Source organism: Caretta caretta, chromosome 2, assembly GCF_965140235.1.
Source record: "Caretta caretta isolate rCarCar2 chromosome 2, rCarCar1.hap1, whole genome shotgun sequence".
Lineage (NCBI taxonomy): Eukaryota > Metazoa > Chordata > Testudines > Cheloniidae > Caretta > Caretta caretta.
In genome coordinates, this window is record NC_134207.1 from 1,933,675 (window position 1) to 1,952,204 (window position 18,530).

The 18,530-nt window shown below is 60.3% G+C and overlaps 1 protein-coding gene across 2 annotated transcripts in view; it reads left to right on the forward strand.

Moving 5' to 3' along the window:
* WDR97 (WD repeat domain 97) overlaps nucleotides 1–18,530 on the forward strand; it is a 71,298-nt gene that overhangs the window by 3,205 nt on the left and 49,563 nt on the right. For both annotated transcript variants that reach the window (XM_075124853.1, XM_075124854.1), the window contains exons 5-11: nucleotides 299–962; nucleotides 1,248–1,396; nucleotides 2,044–2,280; nucleotides 9,856–9,946; nucleotides 15,736–15,868; nucleotides 16,685–16,812; nucleotides 18,281–18,356. In XM_075124853.1, the coding sequence (XP_074980954.1) occupies nucleotides 299–962; nucleotides 1,248–1,396; nucleotides 2,044–2,280; nucleotides 9,856–9,946; nucleotides 15,736–15,868; nucleotides 16,685–16,812; nucleotides 18,281–18,356 (1,478 nt within the window). The remainder of the gene's footprint in view (nucleotides 1–298; nucleotides 963–1,247; nucleotides 1,397–2,043; nucleotides 2,281–9,855; nucleotides 9,947–15,735; nucleotides 15,869–16,684; nucleotides 16,813–18,280; nucleotides 18,357–18,530) is intronic.

Consider the following 18,530-nt stretch of genomic DNA (forward strand, 5'->3'; position numbering starts at 1 on the left):
AGCAGAGTGGGGCGCTGTCTGAAGCTGCTGGTCCCTGCCACGGGCCCCTGCCTTGCAGGGAGAGCCTCTGCTGCCCTGGGGCTGCACCTGACACCTGTGCCCCCTGCTGGCTGCCCACTGCCCGGCCCTGGAGATGACTGCCCACTGCCCTCACACTAAGCGTGCTCCTTGGCTCCCATGTGGCCCTCGACTGGGGACTCCTGTCTGGGAGCAAAACTGCCCCTCAGACTGGCAGTGCCCCCCGTGGGCAGCCTGGGCATTGCTCTGACTCTGCCTTCCTTCCCTTCCTCTCCGGCAGGGCCTGTGACCGCTGTGACCATCTACCCGCAGGGGCCCTTCATCCTCTCTGCCTCCCAGGACGGCACCATTCGCACCTGGAACCTGCAGACCATTGACCAGGTGGACGAAGTGCAGGTGGCCGAGGTGGTGGAGCAGCTGCAGACGCACCCGGAGGGGGGGTACGTGGTCTCGCTGTCCGGCTCCACCATGGACCTTTGGAAGGTCAACCAGCTCTATTCCCTGCACACCTGGCTGGGTGCCGCCGTGACGCGCCTCTGTACCGTCGACCTGAGCGCCGTGGGCAGCTTCCCGGTGCGAGTTGCGTGCGCCTGCCAGGACTCCACCGTGCGGCTCGTGGCCGCGCACACCGGCCGCATCCTCTCCACGCTGCTGCTGGACAGGCCCTGCCAGGCCGTGGAGGTGGCCTACTGCCTGCCCAAGGAGACCCTCTTTGTGCTGCTGGAGCTGGGCCAGCTCCTGAGGGTGAACACCGCTGTCAACCCCATGAGCGTCAAGAAGACTGTGGTGCCCTGGAGCGAGTCGGCGCGGCCCCGCTGCCTGCTCCTCTACAGCCACCTCGTGGACCCCGAGAAGGCCTATGCCCAGTGGCGGGAGATCATGGAGCAGAAAGGGGACAAGAAGTCCTGGACACATCTCCCGCTAAAGCTGCAGGACAAAAACAGGTAAGGATTAGACCCAGCACCGCTCCCCACCCTGGCCCCTCAGAGATGGGGTGTTGTGGGGAACGGGGCAGGGAGTGCTCAGCAGAGGACGCTGTGGGGAGCGGGGCAGGAGCACTGGCTGGGGCAGGGAGCTCCAGCCCCATCTTGTCCCAGCAGGGGGCACGGGGGGGCGGGGCAGGAGTGCAGGTGGGGGCAGCTCCTGGTGACTCCAGCCCCTGCCTCTCCGGTGGGTTCGGTGCTATGGTAGTTTGTGGCTATGCCAGGGGTGATGTGCGTTGCCCGCAGGTACCTGCCAGTTCTGGGGCAGGAGGACGGCTCACTCTGCGTGCTTCAGTGGTTCACCGGGCGCATTCAGTACCAGGTGAAGGCTCATGGCTCAGAGAGGGTGACCGCGCTGGCTGCCTGCCCCCACGACAGCTGTATCATCTCAGCTGGTGAGTGCACTGAGCGCCCGGCAGCCGGGCTTTCTGTGCAGCCCCAGTGACTGCCGGCCCGGGGCAGGGATCCCCACGGAGCCCTTGGAGGGCAGAGCCCTCCCTGTGCAGCGATGGCATGGACGGGGCTCCAGGGGGCAGGGACCAGGTCCTCGGGGGGCTGGAGAAGTCCTGGCCCCAGAGCTCACAAAACGCAGTCGCTAAAGAGGGCAGAGGGGTCAGCAGGAGAGTCCATGGACCTTGGGCATGGCCTGGCAGGGTGTTCCCCCATCCTGGGGGCGGGAGGGGAAGCGCAGGCAAGGCGTTCCCCCATCCCCAGAGGTCAGGGCACTCCCCCATTCCCCAACCCCGGGGGGGTCAGGTGTTCCCCCCCATCCTGGGAGGAGGGCAGATGTTTCCCCCGTGACCGGGGGTGGGCAGGAGCTGAGGGATTGTCCCCCATTTCCATCCGTTTCACGTGTTTCATCAAACTAATGAAAAGCTCCGTGGTGGTGGCACCTGAAAGGCGAAGTCTGGGAGTTTGCAGCAAGGCCCCTGTGAGCCGACTGCCCCAGCCAGGCCACAGGCCAGAGCTGTGGCCTGCTGCAGCCCAGCGTGGGGCCCAGTGGGAGCAGCCTGGCAGTGTCCCTCTGCCTGGCCCGGTGCAGGTGGCGATTGCACGGTGAAAGTCTGGCGCATCTTCCCCTACATTGACGAGTGCCTGACCCTGCTGCTGAGCTTCTCCTGCCAGCACCCCGTGCTGCACATGTGCCCGCTGGGCTCCAAGCTGGGCACCGCCATCCAGGACCCCGAGACCGCCACCTACAGCATCGTCCAGTACGACCTGCTGGCCCAGAGCTGCCAGGAGCACAGCCCCGAGGATGACCCGCTGGACGAGATCACAGGTAAGAGCCCTGCAGCCCAGCGGCTTCTGCTCCTCCCATCAGGGCCTGCGTAGGCACCCAGAGCAGGAGCCTGGGACTAGAGGTGGGTCTGGGCATCCAGAGGGTTAGCGGTGCCCCCTAGCAAGTGTCCAGCCCTGGGGTGTGGGGTGGGGAATGGTGCTCCATGGAGGTGTCCAGCCCCAGCAGAGGGATAGCAGTGCCTGATGGGGAGTACCCAGCCTCAGATGGGGTGGGGTGGAAAGGTGACCCCCAGGGAGTGTCTGGCCCTGGGAAGGGGGGACATGCCCAGTGGGGAAGCAGTGTGTCAAGCTGCCTGCCATGACCCCAGGGCGTGCATGCCAGCCTCAGGGCAGAGTGCTGGGAACCCGGCACCAACCCCCCATTGGCTGTGAGCTCTGTATTCGATTTACCCAACCAGTTACCAGGTGTGAGCTCCTCAGGCCCTACAACAGCCTAACCTGGGAGTCACAAACAGGCCCTGTTGGTGCTCCCATCTGACCTGCCACCCAGGGGAGCTGCCTGTGTGATAGCTGGGCCCTTACCCCAAGGATACGGCAATAGGCAGGTTACTCCCTGTCCCAAAGGACCCGTCACTCACCCCAGGTCAGTTGCTGTGACGAACTGGGACTGTTCTTAATGTTTCCTCTGAATAGTGTGGGGGTGCCTCAGTTTCCCCTAGGCAGTTCTTAAGTATCTAGGGGGTGGGATAAGGGTGTATGATCATGGCAGAGCCCTAGAGGGCAGGTGTGTGCAGGGGTCTGGACACAGAGAATGGCCAACACCCTGTGTCCTGGCAACTGATGGCCTGGGCCCTTCCCCCCTGCAAGGTGAGAGCTAAAGGGTTGGAGAACAAAGGAATCAGGTGACCTCCTGGCCCAGGAAAGGGGAAAGCGAGAGGAAGAGGGGCTGGAAGGAGTTTCAGTTTGGGGCTGGCTGGAGACATGGAGTGAAGGGCAGACGTGGTTGTCTGGCTCACTGCCCCCCCAAAATGGACCCAGCTGAGGGGTCCTGTTCTCTGCACCTACAAGCTCTGTGTCAGACCATGTTCCTGTTGTCTAATAAGCCTTCTATTTTACTGGCTGGCTGAGAGTCACGTCTGTCTGCGGAGTTGGGGGGCAGGACCCTCTGGACCCCCCAGGACCCTGCCTGAGCGGACTCGCTGTGGGAAGCGCATGGAGGGGCAGAGGATGCTGAATGCTCTGAGGTCAGACCCAGGAAGGTGGAAGCTGTGTGAGCTGTGTGTCCTGCAGACAGGCTGCTCCCAGAAAGGAGACTTCCCCAGAGTCCTGCCTGGCTTCATGGGGAGCAGTTCCAGAGCATCGCCCAGGGACTCCATGACAGTTGCACCTTAGCTCTCACAGCAAAGCCCACGCTTGTAGCCTGTCCTATAACAAGCTGTCTAAAGCTTGATTACATAGGAAAAGGAAACAAGCGTTATTGACAAGGTTAAAGCAGATGAGTTACAATCTTAATTTCAAAAGGGAATAAAAGCTTCTATACTAAACTATACTATACGTCCTACGGGCTAGCCTGGGCTGAGCACTGGGGATGTCTTGCTTATGCCTAGAAACCTGCCCCCAGATTCTGAGCAGCATAGAGATAATCAGTTCCTCCCTGTCAGGGGTTTTTATTCCCCTCCCCCTGTCGCGGAGTGTGGGGGAGTCCAGGCCCTGCACCCCTCTTCCTGGGATTCACTGAGACTCTCAGCCAGCCAGTAAAACAGAAGGTTTATTGGACAACAGGAACACAGTCCAAAACAGAGCTTGTGGGTACAACCAGGACCCCTCAGTCAAGTCCTTCTGGGGGAGCAGGGAGCTTAGACCCCCAGCCCTGGGGTTCCCTGTGTTCCTCCACCCAGCCCCAAACTGAAACTAAACCCCCCCCAGCAGGCTCCCTTCTCAGCCTGTCTTCACATTCCTGGGCAGAGGTGTTACCTCCCCCTCCCCCTCCTGGCTCAGGTGACAGGCTCTCAGGTCTCCCATCCCCAGGGCACATTCCCAGGTCAACACTCCCCCCTCCCTGCTGAGTCACATCGTCACATCTCTCCCCTCTTCGAGACTGAACTGAGCGGGGTCACGCTGACCAGTGACCTGGGGAAGTTCAGGGCCCCCTCTCCGGGACAGCGCATCCGCTATCAGGTTGGCACTTCCCTTCACGTGGACCACGTCCATGTCGTAATCCTGCAGGAGCAGGCTCCATCTCAGGAGCTTGGCGTTGGCTCCTTTCATCTGGTGCAGCCAGGTCAGGGGAGAGTGGTCGGTGTAGATGGTGAAGTGTCGCCCGAAGAGATAGGGCTCTCGTTTCTTGAGGGCCCACACCATGGCCAGGCACTCCTTCTCGATGGCCGCGTAGTGTTGCTCCCGGGGTAGCAACTTCTTGCTCAGGTACATGATGGGGTGTCTCTCCCCCTTTTCATCCTCCTGCATTAACACCGCCCCCAGTCCCGTGTCGGAGGCGTCGGTGAACACCACAAAGGGCTTGTCAAAGTCTGGGTTTGCCAGAACTGGGCCACTGACCAGAGCCTCCTTCAGTGCCCGGAAAGCCTCCTGGCACGCAGAACCGGACCGACCCATCCTTTTTGGGGACCAGCACCACCGGTGAGGCCCAAGGGCTGGCCGATGGCTGGATCACCCCCAAAGCCAGCATGTCCCGGACCTCTCTTTCCAGGTCCTGAGCAGTTTTCCCTGTGACTCGGAAGGGGGAGCATCTTATTGGCGGGTGCGACCCCGTCTGCACCCAGTGGACAGTCAGATTAGTGCGTCCAGGCTGGTTGGAAAACAGCTGTCGGTACGGATGCAGCACCCCCCTGACCTCAGCTTGCTGGGAGGGGTTAACTGATCAGAGAGGGGAATTCTTTCCAGGGGGGAACCAGTTCTGGTCCCAGGGAATAGATCTACTAAAGGGTCCTCTCCCTGCTCCTCCCATTGTCCACACACGGCCAACACCACATTCCCCCTGGCATAATATGGCTTCATCATATTCACATGGTACACCCGGCAGCGGTGCGCCCGGTTCGACAGCTCCACCACATAGTTTACCTCATTGAGCTGCTTGATGACCTTGAAAGGGCCCTCCCAGGCGGCCTGTAGTTTGTTATTTCTCACCGGGATGAGAACATCACCTGATCCCCGGTGGCGTAGGCACGGGCCCGCGCCGTGCGGTCATACCAGACCTTCTGCTTCTTCTGGGCTCTGGCCAGATTCTCCCTGGCCAGGCCCATGAGTTCAGCCAGTCTCTCTCGGAAGATCAGGACATACTCCACCACTGACTCTCCATCGGGAGTGGCCTTCCCCTCCCACTCGTCTCTCATCAGGTCCAGGGGGCCCCTCACCCTCCTGCCATATAACAGTTCGAAAGGTGAAAATCCGGTAGACTCCTGGGGCACCTCCCTGTACGCGAACAGCAGGTGAGGTAAGTACTTGTCCCAATCCTGCGGGTGCTGGTTCATAAAGGTTTTCAGCATCATCTTTAGCGTCCCGTTAAACCTCTCCACCAGCCCATTGGACTGGGGGTGATAAGCTGAGGCCCAGTCGTGCCAGACCCCACATTTCTCCCACAAGCACCGGAGCAGGGCCGACATGAAGTTGGAGCCTTGGTCTGTCAAGACTTCCTTGGGGAACCCCACTCGGCTGAAAATGGTCAGGAGCGCATCGGCCACGGTGTCTGCTTCAATGGAAGCTAAGGGCACTGCCTCGGGGTAGCGGGTGGCAAAATCTACCACCACCAGAATGTATTTCTTCCCCGACCGGGTCGTCCTGCTGAGAGGCCCCACGATGTCCATGGCCACCTTCTGGAAAGGCTCCTCTATGATGGGCAAAGGTCTCAAAGCCGCTTTCCCCTTGTCCCGGGCCTTCCCCACCCTCTGACAGGGGTCACAGGATCGGCAATACTGCCGGACCGTGGTAAAGACCCCGGGCCAGTAAAAGTTCTGTAGCAACCTCTGCCGGGTGCGCCGGATTCCCTGGTGCCCTGCGAGGGGGATGTCATGGGCCAGGTACAGGAGCTTGCGGCGATACTTCTGGGGGACCACCAGCTGCCTCCTGATCCCACAGGACTCTACTTCCCTTGTGGGAGCCCATTCTCGGTATAGGAACCCCTTCTCCCACAGGAACCTCTCCTGGCAGCCTCTCCTCATGGTCCGTACCACACCGAGGTCGGCCAGGTCCCTGAGCTTCCGCAAGGAGGGATCTTTCCTCAACTCGGCCTGGAACTCAGCGGCTGGGGAAGGGATGGGGCCCGGTTCCCCCTCAGTGGCCAGGTCTGAGGCCTCCGCCTCTCTGAGCCGTGCCCCTCGGCCCTCCCTTCCCACCAGGGTAGGGTCCTGTGCCTCCGGTGCGGTACCCTCCCCGAGGTCAGGGCGCAGTGCCCCCCGCCGGCTCTGGCTACGGGTCACAAACAGGGTGGTCGGGGGCTTGCTTGGCCAGTCCTCTAGGTCTCCCCCCATCAAAACTTCAGTGGGCAAATGGTGGTGTACCCCCACATCCTTGGGGCCCTCCTTGGCCCCCCATTTCAGGTGTACCCTTGCCACGGGCACCTTAAATGGGGTCCCGCCCACCCCTGTCAGGGTCAGGTAGGTGTTGGGCACCATCCGATCTGGGACCACCACCTCGGGCCGGGCCAGCGTCACCTCCGCACCCGTATCCCAGTATCCATTGACCTTCCTCCCATCCACCTCCAGGGGAACAAGGAATTCTCTCCGGAGGGACAGCCCCGCGCCCACCCTGTAAACCGAGCACCCTGAGTCCAGAGCCTCCAGCCCTCTGGCGGAGCTGGCCTGGGGTACTCTTCCCTCCTGAGCAGGTGGTAAACTGGTAGCCCCCCTTGCCTGGGTCGTCTGCCCCTCATCCAGCTGAGTCCCTACCCAGTTAACCCTGGGTAGGTTGGGTCTGCTCAGTTTGTCCCTGAGCCCGGGGCACTGGGTCCGTACATGGCCTCTCTGGCCACAGTGATAGCAGCTCAGGTCACGTTGGTCCCCTCGAGCGGGTCGGAGGGGCCCGACGCCAGGCGTTCCCCTTTGGAGGGGGTTCTCCCTATTTCCCCGCTGGGAGGCCCCCTGGTGACTCTCTCTCTGCATCGGGGGGGGGGGGGGGGGCTGTTCTTTTGGTGCTCCTCCCGGCTACCCCCTGACCGACTGTTCACAAACTCGTCGGCCAGCTGCCCTGCGTGCTGGGGGTTCTCGAGCTTTTTGTCCACCAACCACAGCCTCAGGTCGGAAGGGCACTGTTCATACAGTTGCTCCAGTACGGTTAGGTCAAGCAGGTCCTCTTTAGCTTGGGCCCCAGCTGTCCACTTGCGGGCATATCCCTGCAGCCAGTTGACCAGTTGTAGGTAGGTGACCTCAGGCGTTTTACGCTGACTCCGGAACCTTCTCCGGTACATCTCAGGGGTCAGCCCAAATTCACAGAGCAGGGCCTGTTTGAACAGTTCATAGTCCCCTGCCTCCACCCCTGTCATTCGGCTGTACACCTCCACGGCTTTGGGATCCAGTAAGGGGGTGAGGAACTGGAGCCTGTCTGCAGGGTCAACCCTGTGCATCTCGCAGGCATTCTCAAAGGCCGTCAGGAAGCTATCTATGTCCTCCCCCTCCTTACGCTGGGCCAGGAAGCACTTATCAAAGTTTCTTGCAGTCTTGGGTCCCCCCTCACTCACCACAGCCGGGCCCCCCCTGCTCCTCAGCCTGGCCAGCTCCAGTTCATGCTGTCTTTGTTTCTCCTTCTCCTGACGCTCCCTCTCCTTCTCCTCCTGCTCATGTTGACGTTGTTTCTCCTCATGTTGACGTTGTTTTTCATGATCCTCCAGCTCCCTCATTTTCATCTCCCTCTCCCATTCCAGCCGCATCCGCGCCAGGGATGGGGAGCTCCGCCGGGAGGATCCCCTGCTGGCTGCCGGGGTCAGGGTGCCCTCAGTATTCGCTGGGCTTCCCCCAACCCCTCCCCCAGGCCTAGGTAGGAAGGGTCTCGGGATGTCCTCGGCAGCAGTCGGACCCCTCCCAGCGCGGTCAAGCCCCAGGGCCCACACTGCGTCCGCCGGGCAGCTTCCCTCAGAGACAGGGATTGGGTCATCCAAGCGATCCCTCTCCTCCAACTGGGCAATCAGCTGTTCCTTAGTGGACCTCCCGATGCGCAGCCCCCTCTGCCTGCACAGCTCCACCAGGTCGCTCTTAAGGCGTTTAGCGTACATCTCCCTGCTGGCCACTCGCAGGCCGGGCAGCTTTCCACGGTTTCCAGGAAAAGCCCCTAGTGTGCCAGTCCTTCTTGAGGTCACCACTTCTTTGCCAGGGTCAAGCTGCAGACTCCTCCGCCCCTGGGACCGCTCGCTGCAATCCCCCGGGGGACCCTGTTACTGCAAAAGTCCTTCTCTCTGGTCACACACTCCCAGGGATTAACCGCGCCCTGGAACCGTCTCTCTCTGACTCTTCAGCATGCCTGGTCCCCGTCAATCCCCCTTCGTTTTACTGTTCCCCAGTCACTTACTGCAGGAAGCACCGTTCACGGGGTCCAGTAGATCCCACCGCTGCTACCAGTTGTCCCGGAGTGTGGGGGAGTCCAGGCCCTGCACCCCTCTTCCTGGGATTCACTGAGACTCTCAGCCAGCCAGTAAAACAGAAGGTTTATTGGACAAGAGGAACACAGTCCAAAACAGAGCTTGTGGGTACACCCAGGACCCCTCAGTCAAGTCCCTCTGGGGGAGCAGGGAGCTTAGACCCCAGCCCTGGGGTTCCCTGTGTTCCTCCACCCAGCCCCAAACTGAAACTAAACCCACCCAGCAGGTTCCCTGCTGCAGCCTCTGTTCACATTCCTGGGCAGAGGTGTTACCTCCCCTTCCCCCTCCTGGCTCAGGTGACAGGCTCTCAGGTCTCCCATCTCCAGGGCACACTCCCAGGTCAATACTCCCCCCTCCCTGCTGCGTCACCTCGTCACACCCCCAATGTGCTCTGAGCTGCCAACTCAGCTGACGGGAGGAATTCACTTGCAGGACACATCTTTAGGGCTAGGAGTAGGAGGGCAGAACAAGAAACATCTTGTGTCCTCTTTATTGTCCCACAATGGTCCCTCTGGTGTCGATGGGCCTTTCGTGTGGGGCAGAACTTAACACCTTCTGCTGAAGCCAGCACTTCACACTGGTTAATGTCTCTGCCCTGCCTGGTGAGTTACACAGTCACAGAGGCTCACGCTCAAACATTCCCTTGCACGAGGGGATACAGAGGTGATACGTGAGATTAATGCCGGCAGGAACTCACCAGCTTTCCATACAGTCTAAGCACGAATCACATTCTGATGATCCCTGTCTGAATGATGCTCACACTCAGGTGGGCCAGGCTGGTTCCAGTGACGTATTTGTCGGGGTTCCCTTGAGACAAGGGGACCTTGGCAGGAGTTGGCACCTGGTCTGGCAGTGTCACACTGTGTCCTGTGGGCCGTGACCTGCCTGGGTGGGACAAGGGACTGTTGGTGCCCCATGGGGTATAGCCAGTTCATGGCACTCCTACTCCCCCCAGGGCATGCTGCATGGGGGGCCAGCCCCAGGCTGGGGGGGGCGCTCCCTGTTTAATGGCAGCTCTTTCCTGCCCTGTAGGCCTGTGCTGCTGTCCCACGCTGAAGCTCTTTGCATCGGCCAGCAGGGATGGGTCGGTGAAGGTCTGGAACGCCCAAAACCAGCTACTCAGGTGAGAGGCAGACGCTCCTGCCAGGCCAGCCAGCACGGCCTGTCAGGGACTCTGCCCAGATCCTGCCCATACCGCAGTCACTGTGGGGGCTTTGCGTGGGTCTCACGGCCCTGGGGTGTCACGGAGTCCCTGGGCGATGCTCTGGAACTGCTCCCCGTGAAGCCAGTCAGGACTCTGGGGAAGTCTCCTCTCTGGGAGCAGACTGTCTGCAGGACACACAGCTCGCACAGCTTCTACCTTCCTGGGTCTGACCTCGGAGCATTCAGCATCCTCTGCCCCTCCGTGCGCTTCCCACAGCGAGTCCGCTCAGGCGGGGTCCTGGGGAAGCCAGAGAGTCCTGCACCCCAACTTCGCAGTCAGATGTGACTCTCAGCCAGCCAGTAAAACAGAGGTTTATTAAACGACAGGAACATGGTCTAAAACAGAGCTTATAGGTGCAGAGAACAGGACCCCTCAGCTGGGTCCATTTTGGGGGGCAGTGAGCCAGACAACCACGTCTGCCCTTCCAGTTTCATGCCCTCCCTTAGGTCGGGGGTGGTCAATAGCGCTCGCAGGCCGCATGTGGGAAGGTTTATGCAGCCTGTGCCCTTTGGCCACCCCCAAAACCCCAGGGGTCAAACTGGGATTGGGTCTTCTCCCCAACAAGCGGGCCAAACACAGTCACTTGGTTATAGGACTGTTAAGAAAGTTAAACAGCTTTCACTTCATCTGAGACCTTCTCAAAGCTATCCACACTGGATCTTTCAACAGGAAAGTCAGTGGATCCATTCACAACAGAAAAGTTCTGGCTGTTAGGAACTGAAACTTTCTTGATTAAATCACTTTCACACTCTTCAGTTGCAGTAAACTGCTTGCAAAGACTCCATGAGGATTCCTTTCCCTAGGGCTTTTCTGTGCAACAATTCACCCCTCACAGAAATTCTGCTCTTACCCTCTTTACCGAGGGCTTGCTCTAGAGGAACACTTTCCTGAGCAACAACAGACTCTTTCTGGGTCTCCCTTACATCCAGAATTACCTCTGGCCCATCCGGCGGATTCCTACACAATCCCCTTTCAGGCAAACTGACAGACTTCCTAGATAAAAGGTCAGAAGCATTCTCCTTCCCTTTGCCACACACAAGTTCAGGAATCTTTTCCTTCTTGCTACAGGTTTCCACTCCCTCAGTAGGTAACACAATCACATCACCTTCACGCTCTCCTTGTGCCCTGGCTAGGATCTCACCCTGATTAGTCAGAGTTGCTCCACCCTTTCCAACAACACACTAGCAACAGGCAAAATACAAGCACCAGAATTGTCTGGGCTCTGGGATTTTACATAGACCCTAACTGGATGCGACCTAGTTGCAGGGCCATTCTCCCGAGCAGACACAAACTTACGACCCTTCCTTTCCTGGGCTTTAGCTGAATCCAGAACCAACTCTGAGACAAAATGCACGACCCTCAACCATCACAGGCTGAAAGGCCCCTTCTGTCTGCTCCAAAGACACAGAAGAGCCGGACACACTTTCTCCTTTCCCAGACACACAGCTTGGGATCTCATTCCCCTTGTCCCAGCACACAGGGCTGGTCACAGACAACTGCTTGGAGATCAGGGTAGCTCCCTCCATAGGCAAGTCAATACCCCTGACAGACACAGGCACGTTTACTTCACTGTCCCAATTCTCCACCCAGCTAACAGGTAAGGTCCAGGGACACTCATCTTCCACTCTCCTCGCCTTCCCACCCTGCTGACTGGACACAGCCATCAGCTCACAAGGCTGCCTGGGCTCATCCAGACTTTCCTTACCAAGCACCTTGCCACTCCCCACAGATCCCCTGCCCTGCCTGTGTCTCCCCCAACTCAGCTGGGGTCTTATCTCCCCCCTTGCTCAGCACTGCCCTTGCTGTCCCAGTGGGGGCAGGCAGCGAGCTTGCTGCTTTCCTCACAGCATCAGAGCCAGCGTGAGCCCCCTCTCCAGTGTGCAAGGGGGCGGGGAGCCCCAGGGGTCTGGTTACCGACAGGCAGGTAGCCTGAGCCTAGGGCTCCTCCCTGCTGCCAGCCAGGTCATCTGCATTTTCACTGACCATTTCCCTCTCCACTGATTGGTTCCTTGGATTCAAATTCAAACCCTTGGGAGTTACAGGAGCAGAGCCTGGATCCTGTCCCAAAGAAACACAATCACCCCACAACAGGGTCTCGCAGCTGGTGTCCCCAACAACCAGCCAGCCCCACCCCTCCTGGGTCTGCACAGGGATCTGGGCCATAGGCAGGGCGAGGGGCTTCGTCCCTGAGACCCTCACCCAGCTCACACAGCCCCTCAGCATCAGAGGCTGCACCACCCAGGGCCTGACAACAGTTCTCTCTGTCCCAGGATCTCACCAACCCAGGAATGTCTCCCCATTGACCATCACCTTCCACTCCCACTGGAGGTCCGAGGGGCCAGGCCCCAGGAAACTCCACACAGACATATAGGTTGGGGTCAGGAGTGGGAGCCTGTCCACCTCCCCACCCATCTGGCTGACGGAGTCTATGGCCTTGGGACCCAGCAAGGGAGCTAGACACCGGGGCTTTTCCGCAGGGTCCCCTTGGTTCAAATCGCCAGCCTGCTCAAAGGCAGTGAGGTGGCATCCACATCCCCCCACTCCTTAACCAGGGGCAGCAATTTAGTCTCGAGGTTCCCTGTGGAACTGGCCCCCCGGGATCTATCCCCACTCACCCCTGAGGGGTCCCCTAGGCCTCTCCGCCCCACCACCGCCAGTTCATGCTGCTGCTGCTTCTGCAGCTCTTTCTCGGGCTCTCGCTGTCTCTCACAGTCCTCTTGCTCTCTCGGACTCAGCTCCAATCCCGTCCGTCTCCGATCCCCCGATGGGGAACCCGATCGTGAAGACCCACGTCTGGTCGGGGACAGGAGTCCTGGCGCTGCCTGGCTCCCACTCCAGCTGCTCCCAGATCCTGCTGTAGCCCCATTTGGGGTCAGGAATCTGTTCCTTAGAGCGGTCATCCTCCTCCAGCTGCACGATTAACTCTGCTTTGGTGAACTTTCCAATGCTCAACCCTTCCTTTCTGCACAGGCTTACAATGTCCTTCTTAAGGAGATGGTGACAGGCCATCACTTCGCTCTTCCCAAGTTGTTGTGGACTCACAGGCCTGTGTGCTCTCAGCTCCCCACTGTTTCTAGGGAGAACCCCTAGTGTGCCAGCCCTTCTCGAGGTCACCACCTCTTTGCCAGGGTCGAGCTGCAGACTCCTCCGCCCCTTGGACTGCTCGCTGCAATCCCCAGGGGAACCCTGTTACTGCAAAAGTCCTTCTCTCTGGTCACACACTCCCAGGGGTTAACCACCCCTGAAACCGTCTCTCTCCGAATCTTCAGCACGCCTGGTCCCCGTCAATCCCCCTTCGTTTTACTGCTTCCCAGTCACTTACTGGAGGAAGTGCCGTCCACGGGGTGCAGTACATCCCACCGCTGCCACCAGTTGTCACAGAGTCCCTGGGCGATGCTCTGGAACTGCTCCCCGTGAAGCCAGTCAGGACTCTGGGGAAGTCTCCTCTCTGGGAGCAGACTGTCTTCAGGACACAAAGCTCACACAGCTTCCACCTTCCTGGGTCTGACCTCGGAGCATTCAGCGTCCTCTGCCTCTCCGTGCACTTCCCACAGCGACTCCGCTCAGGCGGGGCTCCTGGGGAAGCCAGAGAGTCCTGCACCCCAACTTCGCAGTCAGACGTGACTCTCAGCCAGCCAGTAAAACAGAGGTTTATTAAACGACAGGAACATGGTCTAAAACAGAGCTTGTAGGTGCAGAGAACAGAACCCCTCAGCTGGGTCCATTTTGGGGAGCAGTGAGCTAGACAACCACGTCTGCCCTTCACTCCATGTCCCAGCCAGCCCCAAACTGAAACTCCCTCCAGCCCCTCCTCCCCTGGGCTTTGTTCCTTTCCGGGGCCAGGAGGTCACCTGATTCCTTTGTTCTCCAACCCTTTAGCTCTCACCTTGGAGGGGGGAAGGGCCCAGGCCATCAGTTGCCAGGAAACAGGGTGTCGGCCATTCTCTGTGTCCAGACTCCTGCACACACCTGCCCTCTAGGGCTCTGCAACGATCATACACCCTTATCCCACTCCCTAGATACTTAAGAACTGCATAGGGGAAACTGAGGCACCCCCCCAATATTCAGAGGAAACATTAAGAACAGTCCCAAGACGCTCCTGCCAGGCCAGCCAGCACGGCCTGTCAGGGACCCTGCCCAGATCCTGCCCATACCGCAGTCGCTGTGGGGGCTTTGCGTGGGTCTCACGGCCCTGGGGGTCTGGTGTCTGTGGGCCTCCGGTGTTAACATGCTCCTGTCACTGACTGGAGCTGCACAGTGTTAAACGAGGTCTGGGATCCAGGGAGCTGAGCCAGCTTGGTCCCGTGGCAAACACCCCAAGAAATGTCCCTTCACCCTGCACAGGGAAGTCGTCACATCGGGGCGAGCGCTGGAAACGTCAGGGGTTCCGTGGGGCTGGTATGTTAACAGCCACCCCTGGGGCCCTTTCCCTGGGAAACCCCCCTGGCCAGACAGCCCCTTAGCTGGGGTTAAGATGGTAAGAACTGTCCTAGGGGAAGGGAAAAGAGCTGGGAGGGGCTGGGGCTGCTGCTAAAGGCTGATCCCAATTCCAGAAAGACAAAACCAGACAAACACGCGAGGGGAATGATGAGCAGCAAAGACAGAAAATGCAGCGTCCGTCTCTGGTGCCGACTCTCACTGCCGGAGGGGCACAGGCCCAGCCCCGCAGACTGATAGGTCACTCTGGGACCTGGCAAACTTGTACCAGCCTCAGGCTGTTCAGGGCATGGAAATTACCTGCCCCCGTGGTCCTGGGCTCCCAGCCATGTGCAATCGAGAGCCTTGGCCGGCTCAGCCGTGGAACCCCCAACCCTAGGACAGTGCATCTCATGCCTTCCAATTGGCGGAGTCTCCTTCTGCTCCCTTCCCTCAGACGTATCATCTGGTCCACTCTCCGCATTAGTATCTGTGGAGAGAACATGAAAACGCTTGCTTAGCTGTATCTGTGTTGTTGGTCCTTGGACGCTCCCCTTTCTTCTTCTGGAGGTCACATGCTGCCAAATTTCTTCACCATCCTCCTGTCTCCGCTGCGCAGCCTGCTCTGAATCTTCAGAACATTGTGCCCGTAGAAGCATATCCCGACATCTGTCCAGGAAATCTTCAGTTTCTCTTATGCAAAGCAGGGTCGATACCTGTTTCTCCAGACCTTGAACCTTCTCTTCCAATATGGAGACCAGCTTGCACTTTGTACAGACAAAGTCGCTTCTGTCCTGTGGAAGAAAGACAAACATGGCACATCCAGTTCAGGTCACAGCAGTTGAACGCTCAGCATCCATATTACCTTCCTTCTACGAGCTTCCTCAGGAGTTGTAGTAACTACACTGAGAAGCCGGCCAGATGTAAGCCTCAGTGGGCTCTCCCCAGGCAAACTCCCTCTGTTCGCTGCTCTGCTGGTCGCTGCTCAGCGGGTTCGCAGCTGACTGGCTTTTTAGAACAGTCAGGCCCACTCAGGGCTCACCTGGAACAAAGCGCTCCCAATTCACTCTTTTCAAACCACCAATCAAGCACACGGTCAAACTGTCCCCACAACAGACGCTCAGATACTCACCAACACAGCCTCCCTAAGGCAGCCCTTAGCGTACCTCCTCTCAGATAGATCCCAGGCAAACTCCCTCTGTTAGCCTCTCTGCTGTACGCCGCTCTGCTGCTGCGGGGGGCTGTGCCGATCGACGCTCCCCCGCCACGCGACCTCTCGCCTCTCTCCTCAGGCACCTCAAGCTGAACACGATCCCGGAGAGCCTGGCCTTTGGGAACGAGTGCGGGGACCTGCTGCTGGGCGTGGAGCAGCATCTGCACCGCATACACCACAGCAAGTACCTGCCCAGGCTGTATCTCACCAAGGTACGGACCGAGCTTGGGCCCAGCGCCGGGGGCAGGGCAGCACGGGCTGGGCAGGGCCCTGTCACAGGTACACACGAACCAGGCTGCTCAGGGATACCTGCCACAGGGGCCTACTCTGTGCACAATGTCTGCCCGGACTAGCCCTGTACCTAGCAACCACGCCGCCGTGGCTGGAGGACCTCCTCTCCCCCCCGGTGCACCCGCTTTGCCGTGGCTGGAGAACCTCACACCCTCCCGGGTGCACCCACACCGCCATGACCAGAGAACCTCCCCACCGTGAGTGCACCCTCTCCGCCATGGCTGGAGGACCCCCCAACACTCAGACACAGTCTGCTGGGAGAGGCCGGGTCTGGAGTAGCCGGGAGCGCCCCCCATAGACAGTGCCCTGCCCCATTCCTCACAGCGCTCCCTGCTGGGAGAGGCTGGGGCTGGAGTAGACAGGAGCTTCCCCCCCCAGCCAGCTCCTGCCCCACTCCTCACAGTGCCCCCTGCTGGGAGAAGCTGGGGCTGGAGTAGACAGGAGCTTCCCCCCCAGCCAGCTCCTGCCCCACTCCTCACAGTGCCCCCTGCTGGGAGAAGCTGGGGCTGGAGTAGACAGGAGCTCCCCCCAGCCAGCTCCTGCCCCGCTCCCCACAGCACCCCCTGCTGGGAGAGGCTGGGACTGCAGTAACTGGGGGTCCCCGGAGATGCAGTTAGACACTGAGTGGATGACGTGGGGGGACCAGTTCTCTTCCATCCATGCCATGTGTGCTGCCCTCCCCTAGGAGCCCCTGCCCCTCCGCAGCTGGCTAGACTCAGGGCCTCTTTCTCCTGCAGCTGCTGTGCATGAGCCTCCTAGACCCCGTGCAGGACGCTCCTTTCCCCATCAGCGAGGGCTCACTGCGGCCCCTTAACAAGGACGCCAGACAACGGTTGCTCCTGGACCCTCATTCCCTCTCTGTCAAGTGAGCCCAGCCAGGGGTCTGCCCCACTGTCAGGCCGGGTGCTCCAAGCTCCTGCCAAATACACGGTTCCACACCGCCATGGCCAGAAGACTTTCCCCCCCACTCCCTGGGTGCATCCCCTCTGCCATGGCCGGAGAACCTCCCCCCTGGGTGCACCCACACTGCCATGGCCAGAAGACTTTCCCCCCACTCCCTGGGTGCACCCCCTCTGCCCTGGCCAGAGAACCTCTCCCCCGGCTGCACCCACACCGCCATGGCCAGAGGACTTTCCCCCCACTCCCTGGGTGCGACCCCTCTGCCATGACCAGAGAACCTCCCCCCCCCGGCTGCACCCACACCGCCATGGCCGGAGGACTTTCCCTACACTCCCTGGGTGCGACCCCTCTGCCATGACCAGAGAACCTCCCCCCCGGCTGCACCCACCCTGCCATGGCCAGAGGACTTTCCCCCCACTCCCTGGGTGCACCCCCTCTGCCATGGCCAGAGAACCTCCCCGCCCCGGGTACACCCACGCTGCCATGGCTGGAGGACCTCCCCTCCCCCCCCGATGCACCCGCTTTGCCGTGGCTGGAGAACCTCCCACCCCCCCCGGGTGCACCCACACCGCCATGGCCGGAGAACCTCCCCACCGTGAGTGCACCCTCTCTGCCATGGCTGGAGGACCCCCCCAACACTCTCCCCTGCTGTGCTCCATGTTGTGAGCTCTGCAAGCTCCATCCCTCATCCCCAGTGTCCTCAGGAGGAAGAGAAGTTTTCCGCCTGGACCGAGGGATTCTCTGCGGATCCAGAACGCACAGCCTCAGAGCTGGGTGTGGGGAGGGGTCGAGGGCAGTGGCTGCAGATCTGCCTAAGAGCAGTGTAATGGGGGGGCACCAGCGAGTACATGGGGGGAGTCCTCACCGAAAAGCAACTGTGGGCACACCCCACACACTCATTTGGTGACAGGCGGACGTGGGGACACATACACGTGGGGACAGACAGACAGATGGACATACCCACAAGTAGGGACAGATGGATGGCCAGACACACATGGGGACAGACAGACGGACACACAGACAGGCCCATACCCCCACACCCGACGTTCCTGACCCGCGTGGCCCTCGTTGGGGCAACGCTGGGCGGCCCACCGGCGGCCCTGGGTCATGTCTCTTGGCTCGGGCAGCCCCTCCCACCCCTGCGGAGTGCAGCCCCAGGCAGGCTGCTGTCGCCCTGAGAGCGAGGGGAGGGGCAGCCCAGGGTCTGCTGCCCCAGGTGCGCTCAGGCAGGGGAGGGGACGTGCGGTGAGTGGGGTGTTCTGAGATCCCTGGGGGACGCTGGTGCTAGTTTGCACCCGATGAGCCGTCTCTTGCTTCTGTGAGGGTTTAGGGCCACGTGTCTGGGGTTGCCGCCCTGGCTGTGGCGGGCCAAGGCCGGTGGATGGCCTGGGGGCCGTGAGCCTGGCTCTTGACAGGCGTGTCCCTCTCTGCAGGCTGTGCGTGCCGCTGCTCCCCTGGAAGCTCAAGAAGGATGAGGACTACTCTTGGGTGCGCCAGGAGAAGGAGGAGGTGACGCCTGACGGTGGGACGGCAAGCTGCTGGCCCTGCCTCCCCCAGCGCTGGTCCAGAGCACCTGAGTGATAGGCCGAAGCACCAATCCCACTGGGCCAAAGATTCTGCCCTGTCGGAGCTTGCTCGAGCAGGGATGCGGGGGGGGGAGGCTGGGAGGTGGGCCCTGTTAGT